The 18,936-nt window shown below is 66.5% G+C and overlaps 1 protein-coding gene across 17 annotated transcripts in view; it reads right to left on the bottom strand.

Annotated features, from left to right (window-relative positions):
* The window catches only part of KIF1A (kinesin family member 1A), a 63,462-nt gene that overhangs the window by 19,937 nt on the left and 24,589 nt on the right, over positions 1 to 18,936 (bottom strand). For 12 of the 17 annotated variants that reach the window (XM_069465384.1, XM_069465382.1, XM_069465383.1 and 9 more), the window contains 15 exons: positions 18,824 to 18,907; positions 17,605 to 17,785; positions 17,461 to 17,533; positions 16,280 to 16,373; positions 14,617 to 14,765; positions 14,048 to 14,226; positions 12,413 to 12,550; positions 6,775 to 6,893; positions 4,842 to 4,927; positions 3,909 to 4,047; positions 3,654 to 3,822; positions 3,366 to 3,456; positions 2,525 to 2,643; positions 1,666 to 1,721; positions 65 to 173 (listed from right to left, as the gene is read on the bottom strand). In XM_069465384.1, the coding sequence (XP_069321485.1) occupies positions 65 to 173; positions 1,666 to 1,721; positions 2,525 to 2,643; positions 3,366 to 3,456; positions 3,654 to 3,822; positions 3,909 to 4,047; positions 4,842 to 4,927; positions 6,775 to 6,893; positions 12,413 to 12,550; positions 14,048 to 14,226; positions 14,617 to 14,765; positions 16,280 to 16,373; positions 17,461 to 17,533; positions 17,605 to 17,785; positions 18,824 to 18,907 (1,786 nt within the window). Of the gene's footprint in view, positions 1 to 64; positions 174 to 1,665; positions 1,722 to 2,524; positions 2,644 to 3,365; positions 3,457 to 3,653; positions 3,823 to 3,908; positions 4,048 to 4,841; positions 4,928 to 6,774; positions 6,894 to 11,452; positions 11,729 to 12,412; positions 12,551 to 14,047; positions 14,227 to 14,616; positions 14,766 to 16,279; positions 16,374 to 17,460; positions 17,534 to 17,604; positions 17,786 to 18,823; positions 18,908 to 18,936 lie in introns of all 17 variants that reach the window. The other 5 variants (XM_069465376.1, XM_069465377.1, XM_069465379.1 and 2 more) reach the window with 2 other exon arrangements.

The following is an 18,936-nucleotide window of genomic DNA, read 5'->3' as shown; positions in this document are numbered from 1 at the left end:
GGACCCCAGCCCAGCCCAGGGCTCCCCTCTTTCCCGCCCCAGGCCCCCAGCTGGACACACTCACTCGCCGTTGGCCTCCAGCTCGCAGATCTCGAAGTAGACCAGCAGGTCGTACTTGCAGTGGCAGGGCCCTGGGGAGGGCCGCGTCAGCGTGCTGAGCTTGGTGGCGGGCACTGTGGGGACAGAGAGAGGCGTGCACTGACGGAGACCTGACCCATCACACGCTGAGGACACACTCGGGCAGGAGGCCATGGCGGCAGGGGCTCAAAGGCAGTGAGGCCACCTCCCTGTCCCCACAAGAAACAACCAGCCCACCCCAGCCCTGCCCAGCCCTGGGCACTGTCAGGCCTCAAGACTTTGCGCTGGACTGTCACTCTCTCCTTGCCCCAGGTGGGAGGAGTACGTGGCCACACACCTGGGCACAGCCCTTGGAGAGAGCAGTGGCTGAGACCCCCAGGACCAGCAGGGCAGCAGACACCCTTGCTCCAAGGCCCTACGCCTGCACGGGGCCCCTCTGCCATGCTGCCGGGCCTGTCACCTGCACCACACGTTGGCCACAGCCTACTGCACCTGTCCAAGCACATCTCACCGGCACCCACACCCGGCCCGACAGGCCCTGCCCCTCAGCTCCCACTGGCCTCCCCTCGTGTCCAGCTCCCGACAAACAGCCTGTCTCCCAGCGCGTCCCTCACCCACCTCCGCCCACAGCCCCCCGGGACCCTCCTCTGTCAAGTCCCCTGGGAGCCTCCACCGCCTGTCCCATACAGGTGGGTCTCAGGTCTCCCCGCAGCCCGTGGGGAAGGCGGAACACACGCCGCAAACCACGAAGCCCACACAGGCGCAGGACTTGGCCGGCAGGACCCGAAGGTGTCTGCACTGCCCAGTGTCCTCAGCCTGCAAAACTTCCCCTTCGGGGGTTCCGAGACAGGGGCTGAATCTGCTCCTCCTTGCAGGGCGGGCACTAGAGCCTGCCGGAGACAGCCACCCGGTCACACGTGCAGACTCAGCACCCACCCTCCCCTGCCAGCCGCAGACGCAGTCCTCACGCAGGCCCCAGCCCTCTGGGCCACCCATGCCAGGGACAGGGCCCTCCACTTCCAGGTGGCTTCCCAGGCCATGGAGGGCTTTGGCCTCCGCCCTGGCTCTCCGGCCTTTCCCTGACCGTGTCTCTGGGCTGTGGCTTTCGTCTTGCAGGGAATACATTCTACAACCTCTTTTAACTGAGATCCAGCTCACCGCAGAGCTACTCCACCGCCCAGCTGCCCCAGGGGCAGGTCTCCGCGTTCCAGGTAAGGGCTCGGCTACCAAAGACTCCTCCTCCCACAGACCCACATTCTCGCTCCCACCTCTGGCCTGGACCCCCCACAAAGGAGCTTCCTGGATCTCCTTTCTCTCCCAAATCTCTCAGCATCCAGCTCGGATGGCGCCGGGCCCATGGAAGCCCACAGCCACGGCCTTCTTTGCCCCCACACCTCTGCCACCAGCCCCAGGTGGCCTCACGTGGGCGCGGGGCAGGCCCTCGCTCCATGGGGACCCTGGGAGGTCTGGTGGGAGCCTGGGGGAGCACAGCCCCTCCCGGAGGACAGCACACACGGCTGGCCCCCCGCACCGGCACCCACAGCGTGGGCGCCTGGATGCCCTGGGGGCTCCGAGACCCCGGCCTACCTGGCTTGGACAGCGGCATGACCCGGGGGAAGTGGCGGCGCGAGGGCCTCAGGGGGCTGTGGAGAAAGCGCCAGCGTGAGGCGCCCAGAGGACGGCAGGACCCCGGGCTGGAGGGGGCAGCCCAGGAGGCCCCCTGTCCTGCCCTTTCCCACCAGGCCCTCCATGGGCTGGGATGGGAGGAAGAGGGCCCCCAGGACCCCAGGGCCCACCCCAAAGACCCCAGGAAATCTGCGTGAGACGTGCGGGTTCCCAGCCCAGCCCCAGCAGCAAAGCCCCTCCCTGCCCTTCTCTTTCTGGGCTCCGCCCCACAGCCGAGGGGAGGTGGGGGTGGAAAGAGAAGGGCACCCCCCCGGGCCTGTCCACGGCCCTCCCTGCTCCCCAGGTGGCCAGGAGGGTCGGTCTGGCCCAGGGCGGACACCCCCGTCCCACCCTCCAGGGTCCAGGGGGCGATGGCCTCATGTCACAGCCCTTGAGACTGTCCCAGCCTCCCCTTGTCTGGGCCTCGGGGGCCTACGTGGAGGGAAGGAGCTAGACAGACGTTCCCCAGGGCAGTGGCACAGCTGGGCCCTTCCCCAGTGTCCTCCGTGGGCAGCAGAAGCTGTCCTGGGACCACCGCGGCCCCCTTCCAGCCAGCACCCCCAGACACGGCCCGTGCCTGGCAGATGGAGGTTCGGACAGGGAGAAACCCCCTCCTCATTCTGACAGGCAGAGCTGTGTGCAGGCCCAGGGCCGCGAAACGCTCCGTCCTGCTGGCCTTGGCAAAGGCCTCCTGGACAGCGGGAGGCACCTGGGCCCTGCCGTCCCCAGACCGCTGGGCGAGCAGGTCTGGGCAGCCCCCGACCCCACGCCGGGCGCTGACCTGAGCACGTCCTTGCAGAGGGGCGGGAATGGGTGCTGCTGGTAGTGGCCAAAGACCTCGAACACGATGGGCTGGCTCTTGATGTACTCGATGAAGGACTTGGTCACCTCCACCGCGATCTGGGGGCGGGCGGCCGGGTGAGCCGGGCAGGAGGGCACAGCCGAGCCATGAGCGAGGGGACGAGAGCCGGGCGCTCCAGGCAGATCCGGGCCCCCAGCCGGGCCCACCCTCGGCCACAGCAGGGACAACGGCCTTCCCGTGGCCCTCCTAGGCCAGAGGCTCCTCCCATCGCACAGCCTGACGGACCCCCCAGACCCCTGTGGGCGAAGGCGCCCCTGGGCCTCTCTCCCCAGCACGGGTGGGGCCCCAGGGCTGGAGAAGGTGACAGAGGGCAGGGTGGCCTTGCAGGGTAGGCCTTCTTGGGCCCTCGCCCACTCAGCAAGAGTGATGGGTTAAACTGGGTGCACCCCTCCCAGATTCGTATGTTGAAGTCCTAACCCCAGGACTCAGGATATAACCGTATCTTGAGATGGGGCCATTGTGGAGGTGACCACGTTCAAGTGAGGTCATTCGGGAGGCCCCACCCACTGTGACTGTGGTCCCCGTGGAAAAGGACAAAGACACTCGGAGGGAAGAGGCCGTGTGACCAGACGTCACAAGCCCAGGGGAGTGGCCGCAGAGGCCCAGCCCTGCCGACGCCTGCGGAGCTGGGAGACAGCGCGTGTCTGTGGCACTGGGGACCCTGCGTCCTCGTGCGGGGACAGCACTGGCCCCGGCTGGTGCCCAGAGAGCCCTGGGAGGGGAGCGGTTGGGAGGGGCGGGGGCAAGGCCCAGAACGTACGTTCTGGACGTGGTAGAAGCCCAGTGGGGGTCCCCTGCCCGTGTTCTTCAGGGGCTCCGTGGAGAAGGCCTCATCATGGCGGTGAATGAAGCTGCAAAGCAGGAGACACTTGGCCAGGGGCAGGGACTTGGGACGGGCCCCCAAGGCCTCCCCTTGCTCAAACTGGCGCACCGGGCGTGCCACGGGGGTGCGTGGCCTGCCGGCTGGGCCAACACAACCCCCACAAGGACCACGCTTTGCTGAGCCCCCAGGCCCAGAGCCCCGCCCCCTCGAGGCTGGGAGACTCACTTGAACTGGCAGAAGATGTCGGCGTATTCGGCAGAGATGCTGGACGCCTGTAGCACAGTCACGCGGAAGGTGAAGGTGCTGCCCAGGCGGAGGTGGTCCAGGGCGGCATCCGGGGGCCCGTCCAGGGCGGCTTTCTCGGGGCTGTCCAGGAGACCTTCTGGAGGCACCGCTGCTGGGGGCCGGGGGAGCAAGGGCACCGCTAGACCACACTCTTCCAGCAACGGGGGCGGGGCGGGGCAGGGCGGGGTGATCTACCTGAGCAGGTGTTGTTGTTGACTTCGTCAGCCGAGGGCCCCGAGTCCGTGCCCTGGCCCTGGCCTTCCACGATGCGCAGCTCTTCCTGGGAGGTCCCCGAGCGGGACATCCCCACCACGGGGCAGGACTCGGACTGGAACTGCCAGGCGACCAGAGTCAGAGACGGCCAGGACAGAGGGCGGCCCGGGGTGGGGCCCCCACAGCCCCTATCTCGGCCCCCGGGAGGGCTGAGCCACCCGGAGCCTGGGCCAGGGCTTCCGAGGACCTGCACACCTGACCCGCCCACCCCACCTGCCAGGGCCTTCCCAGCCCCTCCTCCCCTGGGGGAAAGGGGAGTAAGTCTCTCCCTCCCGGCGTCCCGACACTGATGAGACCCCTCGAGAGAGGGAGGGTCTCGGGCAGACTCGCCACCCCCGGCCCAGTGCGTCGGGCTCTGAGGTTCCAGGTGGGTGTGGGTCGCAGCGAGTCCAGGGAGGGGAGAGGAAGGGGCCGCCTGAGCCCAGCCTGGGCACGGCTCACAGCGCTGCCCTCCACACGAGGAGCAGAGGCTGGCGGCCTCGGGGAGCTGCCTGGTTCTCACCGGGTGGGGGAGGCTGGGCAAAGGGGGTGCAAATGTGGTGTCCCGTTGGGACACAGAGGACAGCCAGCCCAAGAGAAGGGAGGCCAGGTGGGGGCGGATGCACTTTAGTGTCTGTTCTGGAAGCTCACGTGTGCCCTGCTCGTGCAAGTCCTAAGGAGGTGGGAGGCAGACGAACCCCAGGTGAGGCAAACCAGGGAAGGGGCCTGGGTGTTTCAAACATCGAGGGGGCAGCAGGCTCAGGGCTTGGGACCCAGGAGGACCTGGGCCCGGGGGGCAGGAGGGCGCCCCAGGGGGGAAAAGCACACGGGAGCGGCTGGCACCCCGAGGCCGGGGTTCGGGTGGGAGAGCCGCACCTTTTCAAAATGCTGGTCGTCAAAGGAGATTTTAGCAGTTCCCGACTGGCGGACGCCGGAGCCGTAATCAGGGGCCTCTTCGTCGGCTGCAGGAGGAACCGATGGTTGGGGCCTGGCCCGTCCCCCAAGGCAGGCAGGGCCACCCGGGGTCAGGGTGAGCACAGTGCGCTCCCAGCCCGCCTGGCCGGCTGGGGCAGCAGACACCACCAGCTGTGGCTCAGTGACAACCAGGCTGCCCAGGGCCCAGAGGCAGCCCTGGCGCGTCCCAGCCCACGCTGACGGGAGCCACAGACGCCAGCTGCGTGAGCAGCACTGGGCAGCCCTCCCTGAACCCCGCCGTGTCCCTGCTGGTGACACCGCCAGGATCTCAGTGGCTTCCAAGCCACCACCGTCTCCCATCCAGACCCCAACTGCGCCCCACTCAGGCCACAGGCCTACCCGCCGCGTTCTCGCACCCCTGCCTTCAAGTCCCCCACAGACCAGCTGCCCAAGGGCCCAAAGGCAGCCCCGGCCCACGCTGGCCACGGCCGCCCACCTGCGCTGAGCACAGACCCACTGGCCGCAGCCCGTGTCGGGCCGGGGCAGGTGTGACCTCTGTGGACACCAATGCAGGATCGGTGCCTTCGCCACGTTCCCTCCCCTACGACCTCAGCCAAGGCCCAGGGAGGCACTAGGTGTCGCCCCGGATGGAAGGATCTGGCCATAAGATCTCAGCAGAGGCCTGGGGCCCCGCCGGGTTAGGCCACGTCCCAGGGACAGTGGTTTCCCCGTATGTGACCTGGGGACGGCAGGGCTGTGGTCCTGGGCTCAGAGCTGCTGTGCATCTTCCTAACTGGCAGCTTCATCTGAAAAGCGAGGGTCCCCTCGACCCCACGGGTTATGGGCAATGGCCCTAGCAGGGAACCTTCTCACACAGCCTGACCTCGGGCTCAGGAAATGCCCAAGCTCCCCCCACCAGGACAGCGACGGTCCCCACAAGGGCTGTGGACTGGCCTGAGCCTCTGGGGCGGCCCCACTCTCATGGGGGCAGCAGTGGGGTGGGGGCCCGCGGGAGGGGGTAGCTGGGAAGGCTCGGCTCAGCCCAGAAGGCCCCCCCGGCTGGGAACCGGTGCAAGGTGGACACGGAGTACCCGGCTGGGGTGGGCGCCTCCTCGAGCGATGCCCCAGCAGAGGCCAGGGGTGGGGCCTGCTGTCGGCCCGGGCTCACCTCGGTCCCCGCTGCCCCCGGGGGTCTAGGCCCTGTGGTGCCTCCGTGACTGGAGCACATTTTTACAAACAACATCCAGACCCCGTTTGCAGGTGGCAATCGGAGGCTCGGGGGGCCCCCCCCTGGGCAGCACATCCCAGCCCTCGGTGGGGGTCCTGGGCAGTGAGAGGTCTCCACCTCTCACAAGGAAGGGGATCAGTGTCTTCAGGCCCACGTTGGAGGGAGGACCCGCAGCATCCCTCCAATGGGGCCTGGGGCTGGGGCCAGATGTCTGCATAGCTCTCCCGGGCAGCACAGACAGCGGGGAGGGAGCCTGCCCTGCACCAGGCGGGGGCCAGGGGGCCAGGGGGTCTCTGGTCCATCTGGGGCTGCTGTTGGGACAGGGGACCCCACACCAGAGTGGGCTCAGCCTGCATAGCCTCAGAGGGCCCCCGCCGACCCAGGAGGGTGCTGGAGCCCAGAACCAAGAGCTGGCACAGATGACTGCCCCTTTGGGCCCTGCCTGTGGGCCAGAGTCTGGCCGCCAGCCCGGCCGGGTGGGAAACAGTGTCGGGCTGGCCCCAGGGAGAGCGGAAGGCCAGGCACGCCAGCGCCACACAGGCCTCCGCGTGATGCCTGCAGAGGCCCCGCCCGGCCCCAGCCTCTGTCTGTGAAGGGTCAGGGTTAGGGTTAGGGTCAGGGTTAAGCCCCGCGGCCCCCACACCACCGCCCCCACGGCCCACGCACCTGAGATGGCCTGGACGGCCACGCGGAGGAAGCCCTTCACCTCGCCCTTCTCGCTGACGATGGCCACGCGGTGCACCAGGGGCACGGGGTACAGCAGGTTGCTCAGGTACACGAAGGCCCTGGGGAAGCAGAGGCCGCGGTCACGGGCCACCCCCAGCGTGCGCTCTGAGTAGCGGCGGCGGCGGCAGCACGGCCTGGCTTGCAACACAACACGGAGCTGCAAAGCAGAGGGAGCCGCAGACAGCCAGGGGCAGCGAGGGCGGGCGGGGCAGGCGGGGGCTCAGAGGACACAGGAGGAGGAGGAGGGACAGAGGAGGAGGAGGAGCCATAGTGAGCACGGGCACAGCCCAGCCGGGCCGTCTGGGAGGGCGCCAGGGACGGAGGTTCAGCCTGCTTCTTCAGGGACTCGGGGGCTGGGACCCAGACCACGCCGAGCCGCCGCCCTCAGGCTGGCATTGGCGGCCGGCGGCCCTCTGCCTCCTGCCCACTCCCCAGTGGCCCCTGACGCTCACAGGCCCACAGCGGGGCGCAAGTCCACGAACAGAGAGAACCTCGGCGAGAGGCAGCTCCGAGGGAATCAGCCCAGACGGGGCACCCCCAGCCCCGTGCCCAGGGCACACCCCAGACCCCCAGTGCTGTCCAGCCTGCTCATCGGTGACCCAGAGCACCAAGAGACCTGCTTTCCAGGCAGCTCAGCCCTGCAGGCCTGGGCGGAGGCCACCGTCACCGGGGTGGCAGCTGCATTCCCTGTGCCGGCCAACATGGGGCCACACGGGCAGGCAAAGACCCCCGGCCACCCACCCAGGTTGGATGCAGAAGTGCTGGGGAAGACAGCCCCGCCCTAGTCACAAGAGGAAACTGAGGCTCAGGGGACGAGGCCCCTTGGCCCAGTCCCTGAGGGGGCCCAGCAGGCAGGAACCAGCCAACACCCCTCGGCTTGGGCATGCTGGTGGCCTTCCCTCCCCAGGGCGCCTGGGCTCCTGCACAGGGGCCTTTGCTTGGACGTGGAGGAGGGGACAGAGGCTGCCGTGAACGGGACGCAGGTGTGCTGTCCAGAGGGAACGGGGCCGGAGCTCGGGCTGCCAGACAGGTACAGGCCCTGCTCCGCCCCGAGCTGGGGGCCAGGTGGGATGGGCCGAGCTGCGGGGCTCTGAGCCAGCCTCTGCCCTCCGACCCCCAACCTTTCTGGGGGCAGCACCCACTGCAGAAAGCCCAGGCTCGGAGGACAGGGGAGCGGGAGGGCCCTGGGCACAGCTTGCCCCAGCCCACCCTGCAGGGAGCCCCCAGGGAACCCCGAGGAGGTGCCCCGCCACCTCCTGCTGCGGGCCCGGTGGGGACACCGTGCCAGGCACCCGGGTCCTGGCGTCCCTCTGCATCCTTCTGTCTCAGGGACGCACAAAACAGATCCAGGATGAAGGTGGCATGTTAGGGCTGATGAAATATGGTGTCACACCCCATTTCACAGGTGAAAAAACTGAGGCACACAGAGACTGAGAAAGCCGCCAGGGCCCACGCTGGGCTGTGAACCTGCAGGCTGGCTGCGGCCCAACTCGCACCCGTGTGGACGCCGAGTTCCCGCCCGCCTGCGTCATTCACACGGCCAATCAGTCAGGCAGACCAGGCCTTTCGTGGTCCTTCAGCATTTCCTCATGTCAGAGGAGAAAGGAAACCCAGGTGCTGTGGCACTGAGGACGGCACAACCTCCTTCAAGCCACGGCATGAGACGCAGCCCAGACTCTGCCCCAGAGGCAGAAACCACTCGGGCGGGGCCCTCGAGGGGCCTCCTGGCAGGAGGTCGGGGGTTGTAGGGCGGAAATGACCCCTGGGGTCTGGGGCCAGACACTCCCGTCCTCTCTGAGCCTCAGGACCCGCTATGGGCAGGTGCCCCCGGCACCCAGGACACCCAGGTGGGGGAACCTGGATCTGGCTGCAGCCTGGTGCGGCTGCTCGAGCAGGCGAGGGAAGCCCGCTGGCCCCATCCCAGCCACTGGCGACGGTGACAGATTCGTCCTGCCAGACAGACCCCTGGCGCCTAGCACCCACCAGCTGCCATGGCAGCACCAGCCTCGAGGGACCTGTGATCTGGGCCTGGAAGATGCCTGACCCTGTGCCCCCCGCCCCCAGCAATGCATCTGGGGCACGAGGGGACGGGGCAGAGCCCAGGGCCTGTCCCGCGGAGCCTCATGCCTCTGCCCAGTGTGGACAGTTCCCTGGCCTCAGACCTCAGGGTCCAGGGAAGGCTGTGCCCCCACCTGCCCTCCAGGTGCCAGAGACACCTGACGTCAGTGCCCACCACCGTGGGCCAGAGCACAGTCCAGCCAGGCCCCTGCCAGCCACGGCCACGCCACACCCACACACAGTGCAGCTCTCAGGACCCCCGGGCTGAGACGCTGTCCACTGCCACTCTGCAGAGACGGGGGCTGGGCAGCCTGGGCCCATGGTGGGAGCCTCACCAGCCCCGGGGGCGCAGAGCCCACCCTGAGTGCAGCCCTCACACCCGGGCAACCTTTATCCACTGGGTCCTGGATGCTGCCCTTGGGCGGTCGCCTCCTCTCCTTCCCGCCCCCACGACCCTCCCCCCGGGCATGAGCCCCCAGCCCCCCTGTCTCTGCAGCTCCTGAGCCCACCGTCTTCTGCACCACCCACCTTCCGGAAGTGTCCAATCCCGGTGGGCAGGATTAGCCAGGGGAAACCAGAGCCTCCAGGCCCACTTCCTCAGCCCAGGCAGCCAACCCAACCCACCTGCCTCCCTGGTTCACCGGGTGCCCCGGTCACCAGAGGCAGAGGGTGACACAGGCCTTGGGTGAGGGGCCCCTGGCTTGGGACGTGGGAAGTGGCGCTGGGCGGCCTTGCCGCAGGCACGGGGGAACCCGAAGCAGGCTGAAACCGTCCCCGGAGGAGAGGAGGCAGCGGAGGCAGACAGAGCGAGGGCTGAGTGTGGCTGGCGGGAGGGAGGAGGCAGGCGCTAACCACAGATTGGTGAGGCGCAAAGACGCATGCTGGGACCCAGGGAAGCCTTTCCAGAGGGGCAAGTGGGCGCCCCAGTTTCGCTGAAGCTTTGGAGAAAGAGCTAGCGGCTCCCAGAAGGATAAAGGAAAATCAACAGGGCCCTTCCCGGGCCTGGGCCTGCACAGCTGCGGCGCGGGGGAAGCCGATTCTTGCCGAAAGGAAAAGATCAGGATGACTCCCAGGGAAGCCCTGCACAGACCGCCCGAGACACGGGCCGGGCCTCGCTCTGGTAACTGGTTTGGTTTGGCAGTTTTGTAAAATCTCAGATCCACAAAAGGGTAAAAAATGTTGGAAGGACCCAGCTCTTTCTGGCTGAGACTGCAAGAGCCCACGCCCCATTTCTCCCCACGTCCTCGTCCCCTGCGTGTCCTGATCCCTCGCCCACCTGGGGCCCAGCCGGGGCCTGGCCCTGCAGCCGGGGCTTTCTGAGAGAGGCCCTCGCGAAGCTGGCCTGGGGCTCCCCCGGGGAGAGAGCTGCAAGTTCTTGTCCCTTAGGCCGGCTCAGCTCACCTAACGTCACCCAGGACCATGCGTGGAAAACGAGTCGGAACAAATCCGCGGCTCGGGCCCGTGGGACCCTGCTGCCTCCCAGGAGGGAGGGGGGCTTTCGCACCACCATCTCCACCCCGGGACGGGGTAAACCGGCCGAACCCTCTGGTTTACCTGGGGCCGCCCTCAGCCTCTGGCTCTCAGAACTGGTCTCCAAGCTCCAGACTGGTGAAAACGTCCACTGGCCTGGCCCACGGACGCCACCTCAAACTCCAAAACAGGTTGCTATTAAAATATCTTCTGCCTTTTATACATGTAAAACAAGTAAGTGCAGCTATTTCACAGGCTGAATTTCCTCCTACTACAGCTGGGTTTCCAGATCTTTCCTCCACCTCACTTCCCTTCCATGATAAGAAACTCGAAGGCCCACAGGGCTCCCTGGCTTTGGGCTTCCGTCCCACCTCCTGACCGTGGCCTCGCTCGTGTATTGGGGAACCTAACAGCCAGCTCCTCCCTGCAAAGGGCGTGTTCTGTGAGGGCACAGAGCCCGGGCCCACGTCTCCGGCCATGGCAACCCAGGAGATCGGGAGGGACGGTTGTCCTCCCCTTTAGACGGGCGGGGCCTGCCCAGGCCCCAGGGCTTTGGAGGGAGGTGGGGGGGCTGCAGCCTCCACTCCCCACAGGCGGCCCTTCGGGCCTCCAGAGGCTGCCTCCGGCTCCTTCCCCAGAGGGGCGGCTCTGTCTCCCCTGGAAACAGCAGGGAGGGCGAAGCCGCCTCGGCCAGGATGGCGTGACCGGGGAGCACGGCACCAGCTCCGGGCGGCCGGCTCTCACCTCTCTCGTGCCCCTTGGACTCTTGGGGGGAATCCGGGTGCCTGAGCCAGCACCACTCCCGGGGGCCTGCGGCCTCTCTGCAGAAACAGTCCCACCTGCCGGGGCCACAGCTGAACGCCCCGCTGCATTGCTCTTCTGCAGCTGGGACCAGAGTTGCCCCACTGGCCCAGAGCGGCCACCTCCAGGGACGCGGGGGCCCGAGTGCCCGCAGGCCTCTCCGTGGGGGCCAGCCCCTCCGCCTGCCTCGCCCGGGGAGGCCGGGGTCGGCGCGGGGCCGCCTGTGCGCCAGCAGTGCTCCTGTGCAAAAGAGCTGGTTCCTTCCCAGCATGCGCCTGACCTCACCAACCTTCCTACTAAACTGAACAGGGGGGGCCGGTCGTAAAACGGGTCCCGGCCGTCGCACAGCACGTGCTCCGGAAAGACGTCGTCCTCCAGGTCCTCCTCCTCCTCCTCCTCCTCCTCCTCCTCCTCCTCCTCCTCCTCCCCCACGCTCTGCTCCTCGGCAGGCTCGGTGGCGTCGGAGTCGGGGCTCGAGAAGGTGGGGGAGGGGGTGAGAGCAGCCATGCGCTGGCTCATGCATGTGTTGAGAAGAGGGTAGCTGTTGCAGCCAGAGGTGACTGAACTGAGGTTAGTGCGACAAGACAGAGAGAAGTTAACACCAGCTGCTCGCAGGGGCGGACAGGGGCGGGGGGCGGGGGGGGCTTCTGTGTAAAACCAAAACCAAACACAGAGACCATCAAGAATGCTGTTTCAAAAGACAAGAGGACCAAAATGCACCCTGTCCCCCGGCTTGGAAAGAAACCATGTGTGCAGGAAGGTTCTGGAATACACCAGCAGGTGGGATTGAGAACAGGGGTCCCGGCCAGGCTGACTGAGGCCATGCGAGGACCTTGTGAGCTTGGCCACCTTGAGGCCTCGGAGTACCACGGCCACACTGTGGGGAGCAGGGGCTGGATGCAGACCCCAGCGGGGGTAGGACAGGAGGCAGGGGTCGCTAAGGCTTGGTGACACCCACCCTCAAGGCCACCAGGTGACATAGAGCCTCCCACATTCACCCTCGTGGACCCTGGGCCTGCAGTAGGTGTGAGTGGCAGCACCCAGACCCCTCCCAGGTCCCCTGAAATGACAGGGCCTGAGGGATGTGGAGGACCTGGGGCCAGGGAGCACAGGACAGGGCCTGGGGACGGGAAAGGGCCCCTCGAGGCTCCTTCTTCATGCGGGGCCAGGTCTGGGGAGGAGGCCCCCTCCCGCCCCTCTGCCGTCTCTCCTCTCACTTGCTCGGCCAGGGAAGGGAGGAGGCGCCCACCTGCCCACCAGCCGGAACCAGGGGAAGCGGTCATAGAAGGGGTCTCCGCCGGTCACCACGTTGTCACAGTCCTCGATGACGCTGGAGGGCACCTCCGCTGCCCGGTCATACATCTCCCGCATCAGGTCCAGGCGCTGCCTGTGGCGGCAGGAACAGTGTGGGCTCAGCCATGGGCTGGCGGCCAGCACCACGCGCCTCCTCCCCTGGGGCCAGTGGGCCTGGCCCAGCTCCAGCCCCAACACCCTGCTCAGGGTCATCGAGGCTCCAGGGGTCTGTGGAACAGAAACCCCTTCGTGGCCCTAGACCACGTGGTCTCTCAGCCATGGGAGACACACCGCCAGCTAAAGGTGCTCGTCCACCACTTACGCCTCCCCGCCTCCCCGTCCAGTGACAGCAAAGCGGCTGGGACAGGAAGGACTGGCCCGGGGCTGGCAGAGGGGCAAGCGCAGAAGTGGGCGTCACCTCGCAGCCCGAGAGCTCAAGGAATGACGGGCAAACCACAGACGGGGAACGGGAGGCCCAGAAGTGTCTGAAAATTGTTATTCCCAGGAAAGCCAAATGTTGCAGAGCAAAGGAGATCAGTCACGGTGCCCCTGAGACTCATGCACAACACGCAGAGCACACGCAGTGGCTTGGCACCCTCCCCAAAGCCAAATGGTGCTGCCTGGGAGAACGGGAGGGGAAGAGGGTATGTGCACGTGCACACGTGTTTGCATGAATGTGACTGTGTTCACGTGTGTGTGTTTCCACAAATGTGCATGTATGTTGGATGTGTGTGTTTGCATGAACGTGTGTGTTTGCATGAACGTGTGTGTTTGCATGGATGTGTATGTGGGTGTGTGCTTCCATGCATGTATGTTTATGTGTTTGCATGGATGTGTATGTGGGTGTGTGCTTCCATGCATGTATGTTTATGTGTTTGCATGGATGTGTACGTGACCGTGTGACTACTGACGTCCGTGTGTCCGTCAGTGCATGTGTGAATGAACTTTATAAGCAAATAAAGTGTGTGAATGTCAGTTGAGTATATGTTAATGTGTTCTTTATTTTCTGTATTTGATGAGGTTTTGACATCTTTGGGGGGGCCTCGCTGGCTGGGGAAGCCCCCCCAGGTCTAGCTGATTCCTAGAGACAGTCGACAGCTTGTCGGTGCGCCTACCTTTCATACACAAACCAGCCAACCCCGAGCGCACACCCCAAGCACTTCCTCTCTCTAATCTCTCACACACCAAGCAGCCAACACCCCCTGCCCCACATCACCAAGAACCAGGCACCAGACGACGAGGGCTGGTCCCCACACCCCAAAGCCCTGTGGAATGAGCCAAACCAGCAGTCTCCCCGCCCCGCCTCGCCTTTGCCACAGAGACCCCAGTAAAGGAGGCTGCGGCCTCCTCACTGGCCCTGGGGCCTGCAAGGTGGGCCATGCCTCTACGTCCCCGAGTGTGAGTGACATTCCACTCCTCCCTCGGTGGCACTGACCTGAGTGGTCACTCAGCCACCTCCACCATCTAAGGCCGAGGACAAGTCAGTGAGCGTGTGGGGTGGCAGAGCCAAGCTGTGGGGAGGGCACACGGCCTCGGCCCAGGCGGGAGGAAGTCCCTGTGTGCCCACCCACCAGCCGCCCTCCAGCCACACCTGAGCTTCTCCAGGGTCCAATAGTGAGTGGCCCCGTTCTTCTGGTCCTGGACCTCTACTGCCACGATGGTGCGGGGGAAGGGCCGCGTCTCTCGCTCTTTGGCAGCCTCTGGGGGCAGCAGGTCAGGTGGCAGAGGGGAGTAGAGTGTGTCTGTGAGGAGGACAAACTGGAACTGGACCTGTGGTGGGTGTAAGACAACCCCTTGTCAGTCCTCGGGGGAAGAAGCCCGGCCCCCGCAAGGGCTACCCTCCCACCTCCGGAGATCTCGGCTGCACGGCCCACGCGGTTCCCCAGGGCGTTCCAACCCGCCACTGGAGATGACCACCCGCTCCCTGCCTGCCCGCCTGCCCGCCATCTCTCCGGAGCAGGAGGGGCGAAGCACCCACCTCGGCCAGTCCCAGGCCTCCCTCGCCTGCCCACCCTTCTGGGGGCCCAGGTTAGGTGGGGCCCCTCGGCCCACCCAAGGGCTGGCAGGGGGCCCGGTTCCAAGTCCTGGCTGTCCCTGTCACACCGGGCTGGTGCCCTCCCGCCGACAGAGACGAGATGGTACAGCCAGAGGGGCACCCACCTTCTTCTTCAGCTCAACGCTGATGGCGTTGGCCTCCTTGAGGAAGATGGCATTGCCCCACAGCAGGTCCCGCAGGGACGTGAACTGGTACCACTTCCACTTCCGGAAGGCCCACAGCGCCAGCTCACACTCCCTCTCCGTCCACTGGACTGTGGGGAGAGGCCACGTGGTCATCGCAGGAAGGCCACGACACTGCCCCACGTCCCACCCTCTGAGGGTCAAGCCAGGTGGGTCACTCTGTGGGGCTGCCACGCTGATCCTGTGCCCAGGGCACGCGGGGTCATCCGTGTGGAAAGACCAAGGCTGAAAGGTCACTGCCCCATAGTCACTGTGGTTGGCCCGGCGGGAGGGCCGAGTCCGGGCCCCTCTCTCCCAGGCTCCCTCCACTCTGGGCCTGGGCTGGGGTCTCTGTGCTTCGCGCCCCCACGTCTCACTAACTGCTCTGGGTGCCCAGAAAGAAAAACTGGCAGAAGATCTGCCACGTCAGCAACGTGGAAAGCTGCACGTGCCCCAAAGGAAAGAGGCCATCACCTCCCCTCGCAGGGGCATCACGGAGAGTCAGGCTGAAGGTCAGAGGGGTTGGGAGCAACACCACCAATGACAGCCACACGCGCCCCGCCAGTGGTGGGGACAGGGACCCACGGGAGAGGAGGCAGGCGGGCAGGCCAGGTGCTCCCAGGTGGAGCACTCTCCCCGCCCACACGCCCTATCCACTGGGCCCCAGAGGGAAGGACCAGCAGGGACACCAGGAGAGGCTGTCGGTGCACCAAGCACTGTGGCCTTGGGCTCCCAGCCCAGATCCGGAGCCCTGAGCATTGCGTGGGAAGGAGCTTCACGGGGTAGACGAGGCCCGGCAAGGGGACCAAGGTCACACCAGCACACAGGGGCTGAGATGGCAGTGAACCCCTGTCCCCGGCTACACCCACCTGCCCTGCCTGGGGGCCTCCCTCATGTGACAAAGGGGATCCCGACATGAGGTGTGCAGTGGACCTGTCCTCAGGGACCCCAGGAGCCACGTGCCGGCAGAACAGGGGCCAGTGGACACACGTGAGCATGGCAAGCCCTGGCCAGCACCAGCCCCATCTTCCCATGGCTCCATCAGAGCAAGCAGGTGTCTGCACACACGTATGCACAGGCATATGCATGCGTCTGCACACACGTATGCACAGGCATTTGCATGCCTCCCCACACATGTGTGCACAGGCATGTGCATGCATCCCCACACACGTATGCACGGGCATTTGCATGTGTCTGCACACATGTATGCACGGGCATGTGCATGCGTCCGCACACATTTGTGCACGGGCATGTGCATGCATCCACACACACGTATGCACGAGCATTTGCATGCATGTGCACACACATATGCACGGGCATGTGCATGTGTCAGCACACACATGTGCACAGGCACATGCATGTGTTTGCACATGGTGTGTGCATGTGTACGTGTGCCGGCTGCAGCACGGCCTTCCCCAAATCCCAGGGGCCGGGAGGCCCCTCCCTGAAGGACTGGCCCAGATCCCAGGGCAAAGCACCAGCCGGCTGACCTCCAGGGTGGGGCCCAGGGCTCCCTCCTCTCCAAGGCCTTGTCCCAGCCCCGAGGTGGCCCAGGCCCTGTCGCCTTCAGGCTCAGGGAACAGTACTGGCCCCAGCACTCATTCACCTTCGTCCTCTGGCTCCTCCTCCTCCTCATTCACCTCCGAGTAGTACCTGGAGTCCATTTGCTTCTGCAAAGCCTCCAGCTTGCTTTCATAGTCCTGTGGAGAAGCAAGGCCTGCGGGTCCCCCACGGGCAGCAGGACTGCTCTGCAGCCCTCCCTGCCTGGGCCTCTCCGCTGCCCCTGGACACAGCCTCACCACACCCCGCCACACAGGCCAAGAGATGGGGCCAGGCGGGCAGAGAGGGCAGCGTGGGGGGGTAGGTGGGGATCCAGTGGGGGGGCCAGGTGGGGAGCCAGTGGGCAGGGGCAGGTGGGACCCAGTGGGGGGGAGGTGGGACCCAGTGGGGGGGCCAGGTGGGGACCCAGTGGGGGGGAAGTGGGACCCAGTCGGGGGGCCAGGTGGGGACCCAGTGGGCAGGAGCAGGTGGGACCCAATGGTCAGAGGCCAGGTGGGGGCCCAAGGGCAGGAGCCAGGTGGGACCCAGTGGGGGGGCCAGGTGGGACCCAGTGGGGGGGCAGGTGGGAACCCAGTAGGGGGGAATGGGGGACCCAGTACAGGGGGCAGGTGGTACCCAATGGGCAGGAGCCAGGTGGGACCCAGTGGGGGGGCCAGGTGGGACCCAGTGGGGGGGCAGGTGGGAGCCTAGTGGGGGGGAATGGGGGACCCAGTACAGGGGGCAGGTGGGACCCAATGGGCAGGAGCCAGGTGGGACCCAGTGGGGGGGCCAGGTGGGACCCAGTGGGGGGGCAGGTGGGAACCTAGTGGGGGGGAATGGGGGACCCAGTACAGGGGGCAGGTGGGACCCAATGGGCAGGAGCCAGGTGGGACCCAGTGGGGGGGGCCAGGTGGGACCCAGTGGGGGGGCCAGGTGGGACCCAGTGGGGGGGGAGGTGGGACCCAGTCGGGGGGCCAGGTGGGGACCCAGTGGGCAGGAGCAGGTGGGACCCAATGGGCAGAGGCCAGGTGTGGGCCCAAGGGCAGGAGCCAGGTGGGACCCAGTGGGGGGGGAGGTGGGACCCAGTGGGGGGGCAGGTGGGAACCTAGTGGGGGGGAATGGGGGACCCAGTACAGGGGGCAGGTGGGACCCAATGGGCAGGAGCCAGGTGGGACCCAGTGGGGGGGGGCCAGGTGGGACCCAGTGGGGGGCCCAGGTGGGACCCAATGCGGGGGCCGGAGTCCTCACCAGCCGCTGCTGCTCCAGCAGGTAGGTGGCCTCCTCCCGCTCACGGCGGTACTGGTCCTCCAGCTCCTGGAGCCTGCAAGAGGGCGGCAGGGTGAGTGGGGTGGCAGTGGGGGGGCACGCAGGCAGGCACCGGCCCCGCCTCACCTCTGCTCCATCTCCTGCTTCATGTCGATGCCCTGCTTCTCCAGCAGCTCACGCTGGGCGAAGGCCCAGTCCACGGGCTCAGCGGGCGTCTCCGCGCAGGGCGTGCGCTCACGCTCCTGCCGGGCCTGCTCGGGGTGGTTGAAGCGGAACACATGGCTCTTTCCCATGATGATGCGGTTTCCTGAGAGATGGAAGCAAAGCTGGCCTTGGGGACCCTGTAGGTCTCAGCAGCTTGAGGGGCAGAAGGGAGGAGAAGGGGGAAGAGGGGCAGGCAGCCCACCAGCCCCAGCGCCAGGCCCTCCTTCCCGCCCTCCTCACCTCCACCCAATCCACCAGGGTCGTTTGCAAACCAAGGACCTGGGGCCTCCATGGCTTCAATGTCTCTACAGGTGCCCTGCCCCCCACGTCCCCCCCAGGCCAGCCCCCTGGCCAGCCTCGCCTCCTGCCTGCAAGCCCCTCCCTCGGACATCCAGGTTCTCGGGCCCCCTGCACCCCAGGGCTGAGCCCGGACATGGGCGCAGAGCACACACAGAGCACGGCTGTGCTGTTCACAGGGCCTCCCCACCCACGTCCCCCACTAGAGTGGACACAGGGCCAGGGTCTGGGCCAACTCTGAAGCAAATCTCTGTACGCACGCCTGTGCGAGTGTGAGTGTGCATTTGTACACACATCTCCATGTGTCCACATACACCCGTCTACTTCGCCTGCGCAGCCTGCTCTCCTGCTTCTCTGGCGGAACTGCCGCCACACGGATGATAACTACACATCACTCACGACAGACACCTTATCAATTCTGTCTGGCTTCTCTAAAGAAGGGACTCTACACCCTGTGTGTCCACATGTGTGCATGTGCGCATTTTACAGCGTCAGGGGCACCGCAGCCTGGGAACGAAGACCGAGCCCAGGTGCCGGCGTCTGCAGGCTGGTCGCCCCCCACCACCGACACTCTGCGACCCCCGGCCCAGCCCCACCAGGGAGGCGTCCTGAGCCCAGGGCAGGCACCTCTTCCCAGACTGGCACCCCCAGCTCCGCGCTCAGCCCACGGCATCGACACGGGCCGGAGCCCGTGTTCTGAGGACAGTGCCTTCTCTGCTCAGGCCCACAGTGCAGGCCCCGGGGTGCTGACGCCACATGCCCAGAGCCACAGGGGCTGACCAGGCGCCCTGCAGGGAACGGGCCTCACCCCAGTGCCCATTGGCCCCCCAAGCCGCCACCATACCTGACCGCAGGATGCTGGGCTCCGTGACCTTCTTGCCATTGACGTAGGTATCTGCTCCCTCACAAGGCTCCAGGGTCACCACAGCTGCAGGACAGTGGGCAGAGAGGGGGATG

This window comes from Eulemur rufifrons, chromosome 1, assembly GCF_041146395.1.
Source record: "Eulemur rufifrons isolate Redbay chromosome 1, OSU_ERuf_1, whole genome shotgun sequence".
In the NCBI taxonomy this organism is placed as follows: Eukaryota; Metazoa; Chordata; class Mammalia; order Primates; family Lemuridae; genus Eulemur; species Eulemur rufifrons.
Note: the sequence above shows the minus strand (reverse complement) of the source record. Positions and strands in the feature narration are given on the sequence as shown.